At 34.8% G+C, this 23,494-nt stretch overlaps 1 protein-coding gene across 2 annotated transcripts; it reads left to right on the top strand.

Annotated features, from left to right (window-relative positions):
* Positions 1-7,631: 7,631 nt before the first annotated feature.
* LOC114419655 (kinesin-like protein KIN-12D) lies at positions 7,632-22,201 on the top strand. Of its 2 annotated transcripts, none has more exons than XM_028385395.1 (38): positions 7,632-8,029; positions 8,123-8,747; positions 8,857-9,012; positions 9,100-9,183; positions 9,755-9,874; positions 9,959-10,072; positions 10,153-10,245; positions 10,378-10,538; positions 10,643-10,717; positions 10,813-10,900; positions 10,983-11,041; positions 11,136-11,199; positions 11,291-11,356; positions 11,434-11,628; positions 12,115-12,219; positions 12,306-12,541; positions 12,621-12,690; positions 12,781-12,843; positions 13,123-13,167; positions 13,250-13,329; positions 13,442-13,490; positions 13,753-15,408; positions 15,522-15,965; positions 16,164-18,296; positions 18,839-18,946; positions 19,028-19,149; positions 19,283-19,370; positions 19,463-19,537; positions 19,682-19,939; positions 20,026-20,124; positions 20,387-20,461; positions 20,536-20,588; positions 20,729-20,840; positions 20,940-21,050; positions 21,231-21,401; positions 21,495-21,560; positions 21,668-21,787; positions 21,876-22,201. In XM_028385395.1, exons 2-38 carry the CDS (start codon positions 8,124-8,126, stop codon positions 22,014-22,016), a joined length of 8,379 nt encoding a protein of 2,792 aa, XP_028241196.1. In that variant the 5' UTR covers positions 7,632-8,029; position 8,123; the 3' UTR covers positions 22,017-22,201. The 2 variants fall into 2 exon arrangements, with proteins under 2 accessions (XP_028241196.1, XP_028241197.1); XM_028385396.1 differs by having other exon boundaries at positions 15,525-15,965.
* The last annotated feature ends 1,293 nt before the right edge of the window (positions 22,202-23,494 follow it).

Below are 23,494 nucleotides of genomic sequence, written 5' to 3' on the forward strand. Positions count from 1 at the left end.
GAAGTTCAGATTGACAATGAGCAATATGTGAATGATGAGTTGGGGTTGTACCTTTGAGAAGGTCACTAAGACAGATAACTCCACCAGTGAGGTTTCAAGACTATGATGTCTTCCCTGATGCTGCTATCAATGTTAATGGTGAGCTGATGAACTTAGTGCTGTTAGCAGAAGTAGAACCAGTTTCACTTGAAGAGGCACTAGCCATTCCACATTGGAGAAAGGCCATGGAAGAGGAATTGAGATCAATTCAGAAAAACAACACTTGGGAAATGGTGAATTTACCAAGTAATAAGAAAGCCATAGAAGTGAAGTGGGTTTTCAAAACCAAAGTCAAGCCATCTGGTGAAATTGCCAAGTATAAGGCAAGGCTAGTTGCAAAAGGTTTCTTGCAAAAGCTTGGTCTTGATTTCAATGAAGTATATGCCCCTGTAGCTAGAATTGAAACTGTGAGACTCATAGTTGCAATTGCTAGCATGAGGAAATGGCCAGTAAGTCAGCTAGATGTGAAGTCTGCTTTCCTCAATGGTCCATTAGAAGAAGAAGTATACACAAGGCAGCCACCTGACTATGAGAAGATAGGCATGGAAGATAAGGTAATGAAGTTGAACAAGGCCCTATATGGCTTAAAGCAAGCTCCACGAGCCTGGAATAAGAGGATTGATGGATTTCTGCAGAAGCAAAAGTTTTTGAAATGCACCACTGAACATGGAGTGTACTTGAAAGATTGTGGAGTAACTGGTGTAGTGATGCTATGCTTGTATGTGGATGATCATCTTGTCACTGGAGATAGCAAACAGGAGATTGACATGTTTAAGAAGGAAATGATGGATGAGTTTGAAATTTCTGATATAGGCATAATAACTTATTTCCTAGGAATAAAGCTGTCTACTGGTGAAGACACAAATTTGGTTGATTCAACACTATATAGGCAACTCATTGGCTCATTAAGATATCTGTGTAATTCTAGGTCAGATATTACCTATGAAGTTGGCTTGGTTAGTAGATTCATGAAGAAACCTTGCAAGGATCATCTACTTGCAGCTAAGAGAATTCTTAGATATGTGAAGGGCACACTAGAATATGGAATTTTGTTTCTTGCAGCAAAATAAAATTTTGAGATATAAATTGTTGGCTACACAGATGCAGATTGGAGTCGAGATGTTGGTGATAGAAAGAGCACATCCGGGTACATGTTCATGCTTGGAAATGCTTCTATATCATGGTATTCAAAGAAATAAGATGTGGTGGCATTATCTAGTTGTGAAGCTGAGTATATCTCAGCTGCTTTTGGTGCAAGCCAAGCCCTCTGGCTAGGAATGTTACTGGAAGAGCTTAACATCAAGTGTAGTAATGTAATGAAGCTCAGGATTGATAACAAATCAGCCATAGACCTTGCTAAGCATCCAATAACTCATGGACGCGGTAAGCATATAGAGGTAAAATATCATTTTCTTCGTGACCAAGTTAACAAGAACAAACTAGCACTTGAGTATTGCAGAACTGAGGAGCAGTGTACAAACATGTTAACCAAAACTTTGAAGCCTAAGAGACTTGAAGAAATGAAGAAAAAAATTGGGATGCACAAATTGACATATTTGAACTAAGGTGGTGTGTTAAAAGTAGTGTAATTCAAATGTAATTGTTCAATTTTGTTAAGATTGTGAAATGCATTAGAGGTTAGCCATCACAGTTGGTTGTTAACTAACTATGGTTAAGCCTTACTTAGTGTTTAAATAGCATGTAAACCCCTGCAATAGTGTGAGTAATCATTTTTCAGGCACTAATAAAATTCTCATTCAAAAGCTGTTATTCTTTGTTATTCACTCTCTTTTCTCTCTTGCTTAATCCTTTTCCAAGAACCACCAAGAATCTTGATCCTTTCCAACAATTTGATGGGAAAGAAAGTGGAAAGAAAAACAATACAATTAACAAAAATTTTCTTTTATTTGGAGAGAGTGAAAAGAGAAATTATTCTCCAGATTAATTTTTTTTTTCTTTCATCTAACCAAACACACCATTAGCCTTTTCCTCTCTTCTGCTGCAACTAATTTAGCCCCTTTTTCAGTTTGGCTTTTAGTTTGTTAGCGTGTTTTTCATCTGGATGTGGATTTTTAATATCTACTCATTGGTGGAGTGATGGGATGAATAATGCTTGTTTTGAGTTCTATTATACTGTTAGTAGTGGTGTTTTCTTGGAGGAGAAAGCAAAAATGATGCTTGTTGGTGTTGGTTGATGTATGGCCATGAGGGATGGTGAGGGTGTCGTGTGGGTTTGTTGACCTAATGAGAGAAAAAAAGTTTGGGTTTAAGGGCATAAGGGTGGAAGGCATGTGAGTGTTCTAACAAAGGGAGAAAATGAATTGTTTTCATGAGTTTGTGGCTTATGGAGATGTCATGGGTTGTAGGAAAGAATTCGGAGAAAAAGTGTTGATCTGGGGTGAGTCAAGGGTGGCGTGATTTGTTGAGTTAGCAATGTTGAAGTCAACCAGATTTTGGTGAAGAAGAAGGAAGTGGTTCCAAGGTTGAAGGAGATGGTAAACAAATTTAATTAAAAGTCATGTGATATGCAGGTGACTCCATGTGTAACGTTTAAAAGGATATTTTATATGAGAGGATATTTTATATGAGAGAAGTTTTTTCATGAAGGAAAATAAGAGTGATAATGAATCAACTTAACTTAAAGAGTAGTTTAAAATTCAATTCGTTGGATTTGAGATAAAATTTAAGATGCATATGGTTTAATTCTGGTTTGTTCACGAATTAGTGCATTACATATGGGAAAGTAAGGGTGTGTTTTGTTTGCATTTTTCATTTTCTGAAAACTGTTTTCATTTTCAAAAGATTAGAATTCTGAAAACATGTTTGGTTTGACTTCTTATTTTCTGCTTTCAGGAAATAAAAACACTGAAAATGCGTTTTCAAAAGAAAATGTATTTTTAGATTTGCTTAAAATTACATTCCTTGCCACCGCGTTTTCACTTTACCCAAAACGAGGTTTCTGTTTTCAACTGAAAACGAGATTTTATTGTTTCTATTTTTTGGTTCGTTTGAGAAAATATTTTTATTGAAAATATTTTCAAAAATACAACCAAACACATTTTCATCACCATTTTCTATTTTCAGTGAAAATAAAAACTGAAAACAATCAAACCAAATACCCCCTAAGATTTTCACTTTCTCCATGGGTGATTAAAAAACATTCCCGAAAAACATTTTTTCCCATTAATGTTATTCTTTTTTAGTTGATACCAAACATGGGAAAATATGTTTTCCAATCTATGAATCTTGAGAAACCAAAAATTTCTCCCCTACTAAATTCCCGATAATGAACAATTCGAGGGGTTTTGTATGTTTTGAAAACTGAGCAAAATTTGTGTAAAGGTGGTTTGAGTAATTTACCCTTAAAAATATGCATTTATTGTACTTTTATTTTAGAAATTTATTAAAATATTTTTTAAGTCCATATATATATTTTCATCGGTGAGAATCAAATATAATATCAGGGGTTTACAACCATGGTTGTTAAACTCTCGATTTAAATGATTTTACGATTCTACTGAGGGTTGACGAGTTAAATCGGAAATAAAATCGAAACCGGAGTAGACTCATCCGATTTTGCGTAGACTCGGACGAGTTTGGGTAGGCTCGCGAGTATGCTCCGAGTCCACGAGTTTATGAAAACCCGAAACGGCGTCATACAACAACCCCTGAAAATGACTCTCGCGACTCCCTCTACTCACTCACTCTACCTTGTTCAAGCTACTCCCAAAATGACTCTCGCTGAGCTACTCGCGTCGTGGTGGTTGTCGTCATTGCTGTCGTGCTGGACTGCTGAGCTAATCACGTCATGGTGGTCCTTGTCATTGTTTGAAACTTGAAAGCCCTCACTCGTCGAAATCCCTCATTTCCTGACCTAGCTCCAAGCTTTGTTCCATGATGCTAAGGTGTTTTCTTTCTCAAAGCTTATTTGTTAATTCATCTCTGTTAATTGAAAGTTTGAAATGATGCTTAGTGTTGAATTCTGGCAACGCTAAGGTGGTCCCCCAAACATGGACAAATTATCTGTTAATTGAAATTTTGGCTTCATCAAGGGTGGATGGTGGGTTTTGTTGCTGCCTTTTGGGTAGTGGGTTCTATTGCTGCCTTTTGAGTAAACTCTTACGAGTTTACGATTCGATTCTACGAGTCGAGTTTACGGAACCTCCATAATTTTATGTAGAATCGCGAGTTTAACAACCATGCTTACAACAACTCACGTATCATACTCAACCAAAATTAGACCATCTTGACAATCCATATATGTGTGAGATGAAGAGAAAGAGAGAAAAGATTAAGTTATTCCAAGAACAACTCATTTAGAGTTACTCTTCATTCTTATCATTCATTTTCTTAGAATTTAATGTTTCTAATGTGTAATTTATTTTAATCATTAAATTTGAAGAGAATGAATAAAGAGAATAAAAATTAACTTCAAATAAAATAAAATAAAAAATTACTCTTGGAGTAACTTGATCATTTATCTTTTTCTATATATAAACTTATTTATTTATTTTATAAATTAGACTATTTTTTTTAACTAGAGTATTTTATTTTAACTATTTTTCTCTGACGATAGCATTTTTAAGATTTATTTTAATCCCTTATGTCTTTTAATCTATATTTTAATTCTAACTTGAATTTCAATATTTTTTTTATAAAAATGTCAATAATTAAGAATTGTATTGTGTCACAATAAAAGTTATTTATTATAGATTTAAAATATAATTTATAAGAAAAATATTTATTGATTAAATTTAATTATAATATATTTAATATATTTAAAAATTTCATTTATTTTAAAATTTTAAATATATAAATAAATGTTTACTTAATAAAATACACATGTTAAAATACTAGTTTTTATATAAAACATTTTAACTTTTTTATATTCTTAAAATAGTTACTTTTAACTTTTTACATCTCTATATTTTAACTAATTGTATTTTAAATTAAATAATTTCAAAATTTATATATTTATGTTAAAATTTGTTGTTCTTAATTAATATTAGCTACTTTAATCCATTAGGATTGAGCTAGCGGAGGGAGTTGGGGTAACGCACATAAAATTCTAAGTTTGAATCTCATTTTGTGTTTTAGTGCATTCTCTCGTAAAATATGATATATTTCATTATTAATTTCTCTTTTCAATTTTGAGTTTAAATTTTTTAAATAATATTGAACATGTTTTATATATTTAAAATTTATTATTTTAATATATGTATTTGAAATCATTTTTAAATTTATTGTGCATATATTTTTATAATTTAATTACTTTGTATAAAGTTTTTAAGTTTTATCTAAATTCAAAATGCAAATACATAATATATAGCTTTCTTATAATACTTCTTAACTTTTTTTTTAGAGGATGTTGTTATACCTAAACATGAAAGTTAAATTATGACATGTCGTGGATATGGATTTTGTTCCATGATGATGTGAAACGGATAGTGTGCACTTCAGATACATGTTCTTGTCCATTTTGAATGGGCATTTAAGATTTGTTAAAAAATAAAAGATTAGATAATATAAAAATATTTGTTTAACGTTTTAAAAAATGATTAAGGGATAATACAAAATAGAAAAAGATTAGTTAGACAAATATCCAAAAACTTGTAACTTACTAAACCTCAGTATCACTCTCTGTCCAATATCTAACAAAAGTAAAAATACAATATTGTTCCTATTTTATGACTTTTTATTATCTCATCCTTTTTTTTCTTTTTTCATATGTGTTTCATTTTCTAAATTTTTCTCTCCAAACGCCGTACCTGCCAGCAAGGCCCATATGGAGTGTTGCTATTCCTTTTTTGCTCGTCATTTCTTTCTTTTTATTGATCATTTATTCAAATGCTTCCATCGTTATCTTCCTCTTTTTTACTATGTTTTTTTTCTTTTGGCCAACTCTAGCGAGGCTGCGTCATGCCACCGTGCCGCCGCCACCATCGTCGTGACCCAGTGGCATCAGGGGTCGTGCCTCCTCTGTGGAGGTGCCTCCCCTTTGTCGTATCATCAAAGTGCTACTAATGCACCTTAGATTTTATAATAAAATTTATATTATTTTGTTCAATATATAAACACATCAAATAAGATACAACACAAAATTAGTTGTATTGTGTATCGACCACCAATACAAAAAGTTGTCATGCGACTTAACTATTTATCTAGTGTTGTTTTGTCTTTCATGTCTTTTTAACAAATCAAATGCACCCACAGTGTTATGCGAGATAGTGTCTGGTTCCTCATTTTCCTCTTTCCACAGGGCCCCAACCCTTAAGTAAATTGCTTCAACATAGTAGTTGCGAAATGGATAACTCTTGCATCCATGATATCTTCTAATCTAGGATTTGTCCTCCTTTACATAATCATGCATAGCTGGTTAGCATGATTTTAGAGCATAGAAATCGTCGGTGGTCTTTCTCTTGGTAATGTGTTAGTAGATAAACTAATAAAGGTGCTCATTTATTAGCGAATGTTGGAGTATGCTAGTCCCAACCTTTTCTGGTTTGGGATTCTCCTTGTCTTTGCTTAAGTTCTCTTCTGTTGTTGGATATATTAGGTTGAATGTCTCGGTAATTTTTCAAACATATCTAAAAAAATTCATCATTTTCATTCTTGAATGTTTATGTTTTTGTCACAGTCTTTATATTAAGAAAATTATAAATAAGTCTTTGAAAGAGTAATTTGTCAATCACATTAGTGCAATGCTTTAAAAAATGTGTGACTAAATAATAATATTAATATATGTTTAGAGACCAAAATAATCCCAAGTAATTGAATTTAAAGACTAAAATAGATTAACTAGAAATTTTTAAAAAAATTATTGATATTTTTTATCTTCAAGAACTAGCAGGTTACACTTTACAGATCATAATAGTGATTTATTTCATTATATTTAATCAAACTTGTGTGAGCCATGTCCATGCAACAAAATGTTGAAAACAACAATAGTAATGGACCCAACATTGAATAACCATGACATTTGAATCTTGCACCTCCTATTTTATTTGTATGGACAAAAATATACTTAAATGGGTTATCTTGCAACTCCCTTCACCACCTCCAATGCAAGTGTAGAGTAGTGTTGCAACACTAATAGATCTAGTAACAACCATGTTCGATGTAGGTGGAAGCATGACCTATGCAAAGCTTCCCACAATAGACCCACCATCCAAGACTCCTTGGAAACTCTTGTAGAAGAACGATGAAGATGTGGTTGAAGGGAGTAACAAATCTGAGAAGCTAGAGATGGATATTTCTCATGACATAAAAGATGAACAAGAAGAAAAGAGAACAAGGGGTATCACCCTATTCTAGAAGGTAATCTTTATTTTTTGGAATAGCTATGTTGGAATAAAAATAAGTATTTCAAACTATTTAAGAATAATCACTCTTAAAGGTAAAATTACTGTCTAAAATAACTATTTTCGGAATAATAATAAGTGTTTGGTAAAAATTACTTTTCAAAATAGCTATTTGATAATATGATACTATTCTGGGAGTTCCTAATAAAAGGTTATTATTGTCCATACAAATAAAATAAGAGGTGCAAGATTCAAATGCAATCACCATAAGTGGGTCGATAGTAATGGACTCAACTTAGCTAAGTAGATAGCATCAGAGCATCTAGCCGTTGAAATTTTAAATCCTTGTTGTAATTAAGGACCCCCGTGGAATGACCCAAACGCCCCGGCATTTCAAATCTCCAAACCGCGATTACGTCAACTTTTATACATTCTTTGAACACCCTTTTCCTTACATCCATTTTTTCAAATCAAAAACTCGTCACAGCAACAACAGAGCGAGAGTGAGAGAGTGAGTGAATGAATAACTTTGGATCTATGTTGAAATTGAACGCTCCAGTTCAATCTCAAATCCCTAGCAGCAACAACTCACTGAACTCAGATTGAAGCAACTTAACACAAACCAAAGCAAAATTCAGCACTCTTCAAATTCGTCGCTTCGGAATCTTCTTCTGCAACAACTCCTTCAGGTACCTGAACCACACTTTCGCGTGATTCGGAACTCATTTTCATAAATTAATTTTGCGTCATTCGTGATTTTTCATTTTCCATGTATGCTGTAGAATGCTGAGGGATTTCAAGCTCCCACGCCGAAACGCTAGCAAACACGAAGAGCCGGAGAATGTAGATCCTTATGATTCATCCACCACAATTCAGAGGCACGCGGAAGGTTCTAGACATCCGTTGAATACAATTCAAGAGCCTGATGCGCATTGCGAAAGCAAGATTGAGAAGACTCCTTCGAAGAGAGGAAGAGGAGGAGCTGAGCTTCGCACGCCGGATAAGCACGGCGGAGGGAGCATGCTTGTGAAGCACCGGTTCGGGTGGAATCACAAGCACGAAGGAGTTTCGTCGTTCGGTGATGACAGGAGAGCATCTGGTGTTGGGAATGTGACTCCTCGCGTGCCTCGCACCGTGGGGAGAGCTTCTTCGAGTGTTGCTGCTTGTTCCGAGAGCAACTCCACTCAGAGCACTCCGAATAAGAGTGTGACTAAGCCACCCCCGAGCTCGAGTGTTCGGAGCAAGGCGGATGGGGGAGGCTTCAGTGCTCGTTTGGGGAATTATGCTGCATTGTATAAAGGGGTTCCCAGTTCGGCTTGCTCCATGCCCACGGTTGTTAACACGGTCGAAGTGCCTCACTTTGATCTCAAGGAAGATTCTTCATTTTGGATTAATCACAATGTACAGGTGAGTGGTCCAGATTGTCTCCAATTGAGCTGATTTGATTTGGATGAGAATGTTTATTGAATTCTGGTGCTTATTGTGATTTGTGGTGTGAATTTTTTGTTATGTGTAGGTTATTATTCGTGTTCGTCCTCTCAATAGCATGGAGCGATGCACACAAGGGTATAACAGATGCCTGAAGCAAGAAGGCTCTCAGAGCATTACTTGGATTGGGCAACCAGAGAACCGGTTCACCTTTGACCATGTTGCATGTGAAACCATAGACCAGGTGTTGTTACATTGAAAATCTTTTTTTGAGGTGCTAATTTCATGGGATGGAGTTGTTGATTTCTGTCTCTGGTTTATGGTTATGTAGGAAATGATTTTCAGATTGGCTGGTCTTCCAATGGTAGAGAACTGCCTTTCAGGATATAATAGCTGTATGTTTGCGTATGGACAGGTAATATCCTGAACTTAACCGCCTTTTGAGATTATGTCTATCTTTTCTGTTAATTGGTCCTTGTTCTTATAAACAAAGTAAGATTTAAGCATTTGTTAGCATGTATAACAGAATTCTATGCACTGGTTCCAATGTAATGCTTATTGGATTGGATATTGTTTTGATTTGAAATTAAAAAACGGAATTCGTGATGTCATTTGTAATCTACATCAGTGTTTGCTTGGCTGGCTCTTTAGTTTTCCCATTACCAAATAGTGATGTTGCATTAACTCTAATAAGTTATCATGCATCATAAATTAGGAGTGTTTGCCACTGCCATATCGATTTATGTCGGTAGGAATATGTGCAGTTTTATGAATTAGGGATTAAAACAGCCTAGCAGAGTTTAGACATTTTTTCAGTCTTCTTATGCAGCATTTTAGCTCTTTGTGCAGTATATGGATCATTTCTCACAATGTTGTTAGGTGTAAAATCAATGTCAGCTGTTGAGAGATTGTATGCTCTGGTGTTGTATAACATAATTTGAAATGGACAGTGACAATATTTTAACTGTAAGATGATAATTTTGCAGACAGGAAGTGGGAAAACATATACAATGCTCGGTGACATTGAAGATTTAGATGTGATGCCTAGTCCTCATCGTGGAATGACACCGCGTATATTTGAGTTTTTGTTTGCCAGGATCCAAGCTGTAAATTGATCAATTGTGGCTAATTCAGTTTTTATATATAAGCTGGATTTTATAATCAGTATTGATCATTAATCCAAATTCCAGGAAGAGGAAAGCCGAAGAGATGAGAACTTAAAATACAACTGCAAGTGTTCCTTCTTGGAGATTTACAATGAACAAATTACAGATCTACTTGATCCCTCCTCTACTAATTTGCTAGTAAGTGTAGTTCAATCATCAGCTGTCTGTCAAAGCATTTTTAATTATTTCTCAATGCTCCTATAATTTTTTTTAAATAGCTGCGTGAGGATGTCAAGAAGGGTGTTTATGTTGAAAATTTATCCGAGTTCGAGGTTCAAAGTGTGAGTGACATAATAAGGCTTCTAATTCAGGTACTAGCCTATGGGACCATCCTTTTCATTTTGAGGAATCCCCAAACAACTCCCTTTCTATGTTATTTAAATGAACACATATTTGCTCTGAAATGCACTTTCTTCCATTAAGTTGTAGTTTCTGACATGTAGGGTTCTGCAAATAGAAAAGTTGCAGCAACAAATATGAATAGAGAGAGCAGTAGGTCCCATAGTGTTTTTACATGTGTAATTGAGAGCACATGGGAAAAGGATTCTACAACTAATTATCGTTTTGCAAGGTTAAACCTGGTTGATCTAGCTGGCTCAGAAAGGTATGTCATCAGCTTCTAGAGTTGATTGAACCAAGTGTAGCTGGGGAATTGAGGTATGTATATGCATGTATTAACCAAGTTACCGTTATCATTATCTGTAACAGACAGAAGACTTCTGGTGCTGAGGGGGAGCGTTTAAAAGAAGCAGCTAACATCAATAAATCATTATCTACCTTGGGGTATTTTAACATTTTACCTTAATACATTAAGATTTTGAATTGTCTTATTTCTGCTTTCTCATTGAGTAGCTAGTATTCTCTAATCATTCTTGCAGTCATGTTATTATGATACTAGTGGATGTGGCAAATGGGAAGCAGAGGCATGTACCTTACAGAGACTCCAGACTAACGTTTCTTCTTCAGGTTGATTTATGTGCTGGTTTAGTTTGAATCTTTAGTCTCAGGGTTCTTTTTATTCATCACTATTTTTTGGCATAAAATGCAGGACTCTCTTGGCGGAAACTCGAAAACAATGATCATTGCCAATGTCAGCCCTTCTATCTGGTTTGTTCATTTATCTGGAACTATATTTCCTTTATCGAAACTTTACAGGTTACCATAGAAGCTTGATGGAGCTTTGCCCATTTCACTTTTTCAGCTGTGCTGCTGAAACATTGAACACACTTAAATTTGCTCAGAGAGCAAAACTTATTCAAAATAATGTGAGTGCCATTCTATGATCAGTCTGATTTTCTTTCAAAGAAATGAATCTCATCAACCTATCACTATACATTCCGTATATTGTTCTTGTAGGCTGTGGTGAATGAAGATTCTACTGGGGATGTAATTGCTTTACAGCATCAAATTCGGCTTTTGAAGGTGGTATCAGTTATTTCTTGTAGTATAAGTTTTGTCTGAGTTGATAATTTAACTCAAATGGTAAGTTTTTGGGCCAGGAAGAGCTTTCTACCCTCAAACGACGGCAGAATGTCTCTAGGTCTTTGTCATTTTCTTTGTCATCTATCAGAGATATAAAACAATCACTAGAACTAGAAGACTGTTGCCTAGAAAATGCAACCGACGTGGTTGATCAACATGAAGAAAACATGCCTGATTATGAATCCAAGGGCATCAGAATGTCCCACAAACAGGTATACACTGCTTGGCTATGTTAATGAAGGTCAGTGTAATGACAATTTATGCTTGAAGGTTGAACCAATGTTTGTACTATTTTCATGCCTTGTTGCTTCAAGATATATTGAATTAAGGATTTCTCCTGTGTTATTAATCATTTGTTTTATAAGAGATTGCTGTCCTAAGTAAAATAAGTTGTGATTATGCTGTTAGCTTCTATGGGAGGTGAGCCTTAGTGCAATGGTAATGCAATGCCTTATGACTTGTCTCAAGTTTTAGCTGCAGAAAAAACCTCTCCTCTTATAGCGATACAATGTAAATTTGGACCTTCCAATATCCCATGATGGTGGAATTCTTGTGCACTGGCCTGCTTGTGGCTAAACTAACATAATCAACCACTAGTCTCCTAAAAGCAAGTTACATAATTGTTAGCATCTCATGAAGTGACCATATAGTTTTATTTCCTTCAAATATTTATATATTCAAAATCATTTGTGGCTCAGTTAAAATCATTGGAGACAACTCTTGCCGGTGCTTTGAGAAGGGAACAGATTGCAGAAATTTCTATTAAGCAACTAGAAGCTGAAATTGAACAATTAAACTGTTTGGTATTTCTCTTATGAGCTCTTCTTGCTATTGGAGTTTTATATTTAAACTCTCTTCACTCTTTATCCATAAATCTGCTATTACTCAGGTTCGTCAAAGAGAGGAGGACACTAGGAGTTGCAAAATGATGCTTAGGTTTCGTGATGACAAAATTCATAGATTGGAGTCCCGACTTGCTGGTTCCATTCCTATGGACACATTTTTGCAGGAAGAGAATAAAGCACTTTCTGATGAGATTCGAATACTTCAGAGCAAACTTGATCGAAATCCTGAAGTCACCCGGTTTGCTGTAGAGAATATCAGGCTTCTAGACCAACTTAGAAGGTGATATATCTTTTCTTATAAAGACAATGACAATGAAATATTATCTCTTTTCCGCAGTTCCTTACAATTACTTGCACAGATATCAAGAGTTTTATGAAGAAGGGGAGAGAGAGATTCTATTGACTGAAGTGTCTTCTTTGAGGGAACAGGTACTTGTGTTTCTAGAATTTAATACAGAAGTAATTTCCCTCTTAGATTCCTTGTTTTTTAAGATTCTACGATTTACCTTTGTTCTGTAGTTGCTTCAATATCATGGAAGAAACTCCATACAGGCTAATTCAAATTGTGACATTCAACCTCAGGTTAGTCCATAATTACCTGAAGCAGTTCATGATTTCCATTCATTGAACATTTCATTCCCTTTTTTCCAGTTAAAATAGAATGTATGCTGAAATTGTGTTTCTAAACCAGACTTACAGAGGGATATATTTGTACTAGTATGGTATGAAATTCAGTCGTTGTTAGAATAATAATCTTTAATCAACTGCGTAAATAGCCCCTTAATTGAAGCAGTAATCGACTTTCATGCTTACGCTAAAATCCAATATATTTCTAACAGTTTCCATTTACTACTGGTGCAGGAAGCTCAGTGCTGCAATAAAGAAAATAACCCTACTGATCTAGAGGTTTTATTCCTTCATAATAATTTAACCTTTTTTTTTCCTCTCAAAATAGTGATGTGTGACCACTTCTGTTCATGGGTTGCAGCTAATAAACACCCTTGATGAGTTAGAGGAATGCAGGCGTAATTTAAATTATTGCTTAGAGGAGAATGCAAAACTCAATAGGTATAATTTTTGTACTCCTGTTGAAGTACTTCCATTGGGTTGTACACTAACAGATTGGAGCTCCAAATTTTGGCCGTAAAAATCCTAATGTTTTAATTGCATATTTATACAGGGAAATAGATTCTCTTCACTCAATGTTAAGCAGCACAAATGCTACAAAGGTAGTCTTGTTATTCTGGTTTAACATCTTTTCGTTTTGTCCTCTACTATATTGTACAAATCAATAGGAGGAGGAGTACGCCAATGGTGTTTGTGTGGAAAGGCTTATGATGAACTCAATCATATAAATTCTTTTGGAGTTGGACCTTATTTCCTACACATTATCGTCTTTATCTTCTACAAATTTATTTATTTACCCCTTATTATTTATGATAGTTCTGTGTCATGTGAAATAATGTTTATTTTTTTCATTAATGTTTTCAGGTTTCTACCAAAGGACCATTTTGTGAAGCTCAGGCAGTTTCACAGATGGGGGTCAAGCTTGAAACTCATATGTTACAACACACAGATGATATTTTAAATTTGCAGTTGGAATTGGATATAATAAAGGTCATTCTGAAGGAAGAGAGGTCTTTCCGTGGCATATTGGAGGAGCAAAAAACATACTTAAATCAGGATTTTTTGATGGCAAAAGACAAGATTGAGCAGACAAGCAAACAGTTAGAAGATGCAAAATCTATCATTGAAGCTCTAGAATCACAGCAAATATTATCTATCAAAGAAATAGAAGAGATGAGGAACAAGAACAGCCATTATATGGAGCTTATGGGGAAGCAAGAGCATGAAATCATGACCTTGAAGAACCAACTTGCATCTAAAGAGTTTAGAGATAATTTGCTTTCAAATTATACAGAGTTTGAAAACAAGTCCCCCTTACAGGCAAAATTCAGAAGGATGCATGAATCTCTTGAAAAGGCCAAGCAACTGAACATGTCATACCAAAGTGATCGTGCATTCCAGATATCCACTGAGGAAGAGAGGGATGAAATCCGTCGGCAAGCCGAGGCTGAAACTGTTGAGGTGATTGTCTGTATGCAAGAAGAACTTGCCCTGCTCCAGCATCAAGTAAATGATAGTCGTTTGAAGGAAACAGAAATGAAAGAGAGTATGCTGCATCTGGAAACTGAATTGAAGGAGTTGCAGAAAAAATTGCTTACTACTATTGATGATAATCAAAGTTTAAGGGAGGAGCTTGGCCAGAAAGATGTAGAACTCATATCACTGGCTGAAGAATGGGAGCTGTTAACCTCTGAGATTGAAGAGGTTCTTCTTGATGGATGTGAGGCAATAGTTGATGCCTCTGAGGAACTTGGGAATATAAGGAATTCATTTCCACAGAAAAGGATCTGGATTTCTGAACAAGTTGGCATGATAGTTAGAAAAATTTCTGAGAAGGAATTATTGATTGATGAACTTAGAAGATGTTTGGAAGATGCAAGCAATAAAGGAAGTGATATGGAGTGTATGCTGAAGTCCTTAAGAAGTGCAGCATTAGTCATTACCAAATCCCACCAGAGGGAGTGTGCTGAAAAAGAAAAAGAAATTCTCCTATTGACCTCACAGCTGAGTGAAAAAACATCTAGTGAGGCACAGCTGAAGGAGCATTTGATAATGGCAGAAGATCATATCAGAAAAGCATCAAATTGTGCAACTGTGGCTTTTGTAGTTGTGAATAGATTGTCAGAAGTGAATCTTGGTTACCTTGATGATCTAAAGCATAAGGATATTCTGCTTAGTGAATTAGCAGAAACTGGTAATAGGAAGGATATCCTTCTCAGTGACCAATCCACTTCATTTGTTCAAGCAGAGAGACAGATAACTGAGTTGCAGGAAAGATGTAATGAATTATGGCAGAAGCTGTCTGAGGAGCAAGAGCATTCTTGTGCTTTGGAACAAAAGCTTGAAGATATTGAAAAGAATTCCATTTCAAAGACAAGGGAGCAGCTAGTGACATTGCAAGATGGTGTCTCTTCAATCAGATCATGCATGGCTTCTTTTGCAGACCATTCAGGAAGTCTTGATAATAGAAATTCATTGGATGCATGCACATCAGACTATGATGATATTGGTGAACCAAGGGTAAGCTAATGCTGCTTTTTGATAGATTACTTTAGGTAATGTCACATTTATTTGATTCATGTCAGTGGTCTGTGAATGGTTTTTATTCAGTGTTTGCTATTTTGACATTGTAGCAGACAAGTTCTGAAACACATCAAAATAGTGATTCAGATCCCCTTTCTGTTGAAGAACCCATAGTTGACCTGGCTGACTTACACTTGGTCAAAAGTGGATATGATACGAAAGACCTGAAATCAAAAAATGTTGGCAAGGATGTGCGTGAAAGAGATGCTACTATTAGGCTTTTGAGAAAAGAAATAGAGTGTGCTCTTGAAAGCTTAAAAGAAGTGCAATATGAGATGGCCAGATTACATGAAGAAAAAAAAGAGATGTCCATGTCTGAAAAGAAGAATCAGCAAAGCATAGAGTGCCTCACAAATCAGATACTTTTCCTGCAAGAAGCTATGAATGACTTTGAGGAGCAATCTAAAGTCAAGATTGATGTACTCTGTCACAGAGTTAGAGACCTGGAGAAACTTCTGAAGGAAGCTAGCTCCCATTGGTATAAAAGGAAAGAGGTACAGCGTTGAACCTCTGTTTTCATTTTTCCTCTCTTCCATTCTCTAAAAGGAGAAATTTGTGTTTGCTTTATGTCATTCTTAGGGTTGATTGTGCATTTACTTGTTTTTCTTGTCATTAGCTTTCCCCATTCCCCTTTCATGCTGATTGACACTTTTTGACTGAATAGTGTTAAGACAATGCTTTTTGCTTTGCAGTCACTTGAACTTGAAGTTGGAGAGGCAAAGATCATTCAAGCTCAGAAAGCTCAAGAGGCATCTTGTATTCTTGCTAAATTCGAAGAAGCACAAGATATGATGAGAGAAGCAGATATTATGATCAATGGATTGGTGATAGCTAACGAGTCAATGAAGATTGATATAGAAAGACTCAAAGACAGAGAAACGACTTTACTCAATGAGAAGGTTACATTAGTCAGCAATATTGAAAGCTTACAAACTGTTGTTGATTTGAAGCATAAGGAGATAGAGGACCTTGTTGAATCGAGTCTAGTAGAAACAAGGGATCTAATTGTTACGTTGGATGATGTCATTAAAGACGTCCAATTGATGATGACAGAAAATTTCAAGTCTTTAGCTTGTGATTTAGAGTGCTTGAAGTCTCAATGTTTATATTCCACTAAATTGATACAGCCATGGCTTGAGAAGATATGGTCAGAGATAGTTTTTAAAGATTGTGCTATGTCTGTGCTACATCTTTGTCACATGGGTATTTTACTGGAAACAGTAACGGGGATGCATGCAGAAAATGGTTTGCTTTCACACGGCTTGTGTGAATCAAACTCTGTCATAAGTGATTTGAAGGAACATAATTATAGGACAAAGCAAGAGCTTGATATGTGCAGAATCTTGAAAGGGAAACTGCTGGCTGACATCAAGAACAGTTTTGATTGCATTAATAAGAAAGAAGTTGAAGCTGGAGAGATCACCATCAAGCTAAATACTTTTTCTAAAAACATATCAGACCTACAGCTTCAAGAGGAGATAATGCTGCTAAGGTCGAATGAAATGGGATCCCAACTTGCTAAACTGATGAGGGAATTGGATGTGAGTAATACAGATATTGTGACATCCCTTTTAGATCAAGAGAAACTAGTGAAACAGAAAGTAGAGGCCATAGAATCTGAGGCTGAATTTTTTATGGCAGATTGGTATGCCAAAGACTTTGAATCACTTATCCATGCTTCTGAATTGAAAAATATGTCATGTAATATAGCTAATATGGAGGAGCATTATGTCAACTACTCCTTATTAATTGAGCAACTGAAGAAAGAAACAATCTTTTCCCAAGTAGAAAACGAGTTAGCAGAACAAATTTTGATAGATAAGGAAGTTGAAGTTTCCCTTTTAGAAAGAGAAGTTCAGCAGGCAAAAGTGGAAAGGAAGGACCTAGTAACAGAATTAAACCGGAATGTCTTAAGGATTACAGAGATGGGTGAAGTAAACAAGGTCCTTGAACAAAATATTGAGTTTCTAAAGGATGTTACTTGTTCTAATAATGCATTGAAGGGTGAACTTATCGAAGCTAACAAGGAAAAGAAAAGACTGCTGGATAGGATTCTTGATCTGGAAGCTGATTGTGATAAATTACTTGGTGATGTCATAGAGAAGGATGTGACTTCTGAATTTTCTTTCCAACAGGTTTATTTTCTCGAACATCAAAAAACAGAGTTAAAGAAAGTAAACTATATGTTGGAAAATTCATCTTGCGGACTGAAGAATGAGCTGAACCTAAAGGATTCAGAGTTAACTAGAATGCAGAGCTTTCTGGAGGTCGAGTTATCCAGAAAGGATGATGTAATAAAAGGACTGTTGTATGATCTGAGCTTATTACAGGAATCTGCATCCAACAATAAAGACCAAAAAGATGAAAATGAAAAAATTGTGGCTACAATGGAGGCATTAGAAACGGAGCTAGCTGTTAAATCAGGTGAACTTGCTGACGTTGTTGCAAACTGTCAATCGCTTGAAGCTCAGTTGCAGGACAAAACAGTCATAGTTACAGCTCTTGAGTTGGATCTCTCAAAAGAGCGTGAGGCTCTAAAGTTGCAAGTCAGTGAAAATAAAAAACTTGCAACTCATATTGAAGGCGCCTTGGCAGCGAGACAACTGGCTGACAATGAGATAACAGAAAGAATGAAGTTAACAGAGAGCTTAGAAAATGCAATGCTGGAAATGAACAGTGTTATTAGCCAAATGAACAGTGATCTGGATGAACTCACTAACGAGAGGGATCAGCTTCAGGGTCAAGTAATTTGCCTCAAAAACAGGCTTGAAAAAGCTGAAGCACAAGCTGAAGCTAATGAAGCAATTGCTCAAGAAGCTCAGAAGGTAATGCGCTTATCTATTAAAAATGCAGCTTGTTTTCTTTCCATGACATTATTATTGTATATTCCATGATTCAACACGAAAAACTTTGTTATGTAGTATCTTCAACATAAGACATAAGTCTTGAGGAGCTGTATCTTCAATGGTTCTAACATGTCTTTTTTTTTTTAATTTTATTTTAATGTCAAATGACATAGAAAGCCATATCAATTTGACATTTGAACTTTGTACAATTTTGTAGAGATAAATTTTTTTGCACATTTCTCAACTCTGGCATCTATACAATTTCAAATGCAATTTAGTTAAACTGTGAGAATCAGAATTCTATAGAGATTAATGTGCCAAAGGAAGCAAAACATATAGTACAATTATGATTTTGATAACCTATCATTAAAATTTTGATCTTTGAAAAATAATTTTTCCATTGCTCATTGATTTGCTTCAGCTCTAGAAATAAACTTGCAGTCAAAGGAAAAGAATGGTGAACTAGCTGAATGATTGTTTTCTTCCTTGTTTCTGGCTGATATTTGTTACAATAATTACAGGTGGCAGAATCAAGACAAATTTATGCTGAAGACAGGGAAGAAGAGGTGAAACTTCTAGCAAGATCAGTTGAAGAGCTGGAAAGTACTGTAAATGTACTAGAAAACCAAGTGAGTTGTCTTTTTTTATGGTGATATTTGACAAGAAGCTTGTCTACCTTCATAGGTATCACACTTAATTATTTTGTTCAGGTTGACATCCTTAAAGGAGAAGCAGAACGACAGCGGCTGCAAAGAGAAGATCTAGAGTTGGAGCTACATGCATTAAAAGATCAGATGCAAAATGTCAGAAATGTTGATGGTGACATGAGAAGGTCTGGGACATTTATTCCCAACCATATGCCTTTTTTTATGTATATATGGCTTCTTCATCGTAGGCATATGCAGATCTACCGTGCTAATCTATAAATATAAGATATTTTTCTGTTTCTATTTCAATTCGTGTAGATTTTTGGATGAAAAAGAGAAAAGCCTCAATGAAGCCCTAAATCACATACAGGTTCTTAAGAGGGAGTTAGCAGGAAAGGATGCAGAGGTAGGATTTTTAAAACATGACCAATCATGTCTCTTGGATTGAAGTTTCTCGTAACAGATAAAGATTCATCTTTTTTCTTTGCTCTCTGACAGATTCAACGAATGAAAGCTCATATTTCAGAGCTAAATTTGCATTCTGAAGCACAGGCCTTGGAGTACAAGCAGAAAGTTAGTAATTGTATTGATAAAATAAAATAAAATGATCTTGGTTGCTATTAGTTATAATTTATGTAGTTCAGCAGTACCAACTATGCATGTAGTTTCTTTACAGGCTATTTATTGTTCTATTATTATTATGTTATTTTAAATCAGTTCAAAGCATTGGAAGCCATGGCTGAGCAAGTCAAACCTGAGGGCCTTTCTAGTCATTCCACCAGTGCTAATTCCCACAATGCATTGTCAAACAAGTCTGAGAAGAATGCCACCAAGTCTCGAGGTTCTAGTTCTCCTTTCAAATGCATTGGGCTGGGCTTGTCGCAACAGGTAAAATATGAGAAGGTTGAAGAGCTGTCTGCTGCAAGACTGCACATTGAAGAACTAGAAGCCCAGGCAGCATGTCGACAGAGAGAGGTTGACTTTCTCTTAAATTGAAAATTCTACAGTGGTTGGTTTTGCTTTTATGGGCCTCAATTTGTTCCTTCCTTTTCCTTGTCCAGATATTTGCACTGAATGCCAAATTAGCATCTGCTGAGAGCATGACACATGATGTAATTCGAGACTTACTTGGAGTAAAGTTGGATATGACCTCTTATGCGGTAAACTCGTATTTCTCTTGTAATGTCTTTTTGTTTTCATATTTCATGTTTGGTATACATAGACAAAAATCAAACTTTCATGTTATCATTATTCTGAAAGGAAATTATGCACTTGCAATTAAAATATGCTAGACATGGGAATCATTCCCATAAAATAAAGAAAGAGAAAAAAATGGAAGTAAAAAAATGTTTTTTACAAAAGATTATTTAGAGTTCTAGTCGCACACTGACGCTCATCTTTAATTTAATTTCCTTAATGTAGTCACTAATTGATGATGAGAAAGCGGAGGAGATTACAGAGAAAGTTAAATTTCTTACTCTGGAACCTCAAGACAAGGTAATCTACACTTTAGACTAGATAGCGCTGTTACTATGCTGGAGCTTAAGCTGAATTGCTCGTTCATTTCACAGGAGGTTATTAAGCTAAAGAAGCAGCTGAATGAATTCATTGAAGAGAGACAAGGGTAATTAAATTTCAGATTTCTTTTTTTGAGAGGTGGGGTGGGGTTTGAGAATCAAACGTCAGATGCTAAACAGGGAGGTTTTTAGCTTTTTTTTCCTATACACACAATTCTAATGATCCTGAATCCATACCTGCTGTTAGATGGCTGCAAGAAATGGATAGAAAACAAGCGGAATTGGTAGCTGTACAAATTGAATTGGAAAACCTTCGGCAGCGAGACCAGTTACTAAAGACAGAAAATGAAATGCTGAAGGTAGATGATTAAAACTTTTATTCTTTCTCTTTTTTGTGCTGTTCTTTTATTGTTCTTCCATTTCTAATTTGCAAGCCTTGCTGCTCTCATTTTGTGCAGATGGAAAATGCAAGTAAGAAGAATAAAGTTGTGGAACTGGAGGAAGAAATTAAAAAGTTGTCTGGTCAGCAAAACCTTCAGCAGCGTATTCATCACCATGCTAAAATTAAGGTGATATGCCATCATTTTACTTTACTCAAGGTTCAAGCAGATGTTTTTGCTTCCTAGTTCCGACATTATTTTTGCAGCACTAGATCTCAAACTATTGACTGCATATTTAATCCAAATAATAATTATAATTCCAAAATATCTTTTAGTAATCTTCTCACTAATCGTGAAATTATGCAACAGGAGGAGAATAACAAGTTAAAGATACAGAACGAAGAACTCAGCGCAAAGCTCCGGAAGTCAGAGATCTTCCAGTCGCGTGTCAAAGAAGACCTTGCACGTCTTCGTGCTTCTGCTGGCGTGAAAACAAGCATTAATTTTGACGAGGAACAACGTCTGATGATAAAGCTGAAGGTCAGTTACCAAAGAAGTAATGTGATGTGTTGTGGTACTCTCAAGTAGCTAAATATAGCATAAATTTACATACATGTGTGAATAATGCCACAGGAGATCGAGGAAGAGAAAGTACAATTAGCCCAGCAATTACTGAGATTGTCCACTAATGTTCTAAAGGTTAGTTAGGACAATATTATTTATGGTTCTTGCCTTCCAACCTCTCCAATGCAATAAACAAAGTCTGAGTTTGGTTAAACAAAACGTCATTTATGCTTTATTTTCAGGTGGCTGGAATAGTAAGACCAATATCAGATGTAAATCCTTCTATGGCTGAGGAAGCCCTACAGGACCTAAAGAATAGGATAACAACTCTGGAAATGGAACAAGAAGATTTGAAGTTTAAGGTAACCACACAAACACTTAGAGTTAATTTGTTTGCATAGCCTTCTTCTATATCAAATTTTAAAGAACATTTTGCTCACTTTTGCTCAGAATAAAATTATTAAGGAAAAGATTCGATTATCCGAGCTCATGCCACAAGCTTCTTCTCCTTTGAACCCTAGATCTGAGGAGAATCGTATGACTCCACCAAGGGCATCCCTGGCTCCATTCCTTTCCAGTTTTGATCGATAATGAAGCGTGTTATTGTATTTTGTTGTGTTTAGCCATTCATGTTATATTCTTTAATTTACCTGTAAATAACATTTATGTAGTCTACGTTGTAAATAATCTTTATGCACAATTTTCGGAAAGCTATTTAAAGAGAAATTATTTATCAAGATATTCAGTATATTTGATGATGTATTAAATAGTTTTAAATTATACGAAATTTTGTATACTTCATTTATTCAATGAAACTCTAAACTAACATTTAGATTAAGCAAATCTACTTTTAGATTAAGTCTTGAATAGTTATTCTCTTCAACAACTTTTTATAGAATATAAAATGTCAATTCAATTGTTGAATTACATGATATTATTTTCACAAATATACATAAAAGTTGCTGAATAGTTTAAGTCTTGAATAGTTATTCTCTTCAACAACTTTTTATTCTAATTTTTTTATATCTTTATGTAATTAATTAAAATATTATTTTCACAAAATTGAGTATTTTGAACAATTTTTATTTTCAGATGGCATATTATACCGCTTGAGCAAAGTACTCTCACTTGGCCAAATAACAAATTCTTTGTCCCGAATAACATTATTGATGAACATAAAGATATAAAAAAATTAGAATAAAACAGCGGATTATTTTGAGTGAATAATAGATTATTTCAAACAAAAAAAAATTTAGAGTTGCTATGATTTTCAACATCATTTTAAATCAATAAAAAAATATTTACAAACTAGTTTAATCATGAAATCAATCTTTAAACATGATTGAACATGAAAATCATTTTAAATCAATCTTTACCTAATTTTAATATCCCCTCAAAGAAAACCTTTTATTCGAAATTCCAAGCAATGACCTTGTGAGATATTTTTTTTTTCCATCAAAACTTTGTTGTCCCATCCTTATGCATTTTCAATCACATTTCTTTCCATTTTTGTTTTCTCTTGGATAATTTGGGAGAGAAATCTTAATGAATGTAGTGATAGATATGGGTGTTCAGGGGTCAGGTTTGGTTAAATCTGTTATCCAATCCAATCAAAATTATACAGATTGAGTTGGATTAGATTTGTGTAATTTGTTTCTGTAAATTAACTGACACTAAATGCACCTAGGATCATGATATACCGTAAGCTTTCTCAAGAAGACTCTACTAACAATTGAAAATTAATAATAGAAAATTCACTAATCAAATTAAAAATAAGTATACCTTTCAATTCTCATTGTCATGATCGTGGATAGGTAAAGATGATGGATTTATTAAAATATTGACACGACTAAAATAGTAAATTAATACAATTGATTATCGACTATAAATAAGTATAATGACATTGAAATTGATTATTACACATTCTTGTAGGTGGCTAAAAATGTAAAAAATAAAGCCAAGAAAACACTCAATAAAAAAATGTTAATAGGAAACATTAAATTATATTCAATGCATTACACATCAACTCACTAATATATCATTTTTCAAATACCAATTTAGGAATCATT

The sequence above is a fragment of the Glycine soja genome, chromosome 7, assembly GCF_004193775.1.
Source record: "Glycine soja cultivar W05 chromosome 7, ASM419377v2, whole genome shotgun sequence".
In the NCBI taxonomy this organism is placed as follows: domain Eukaryota; kingdom Viridiplantae; phylum Streptophyta; class Magnoliopsida; order Fabales; family Fabaceae; genus Glycine; species Glycine soja.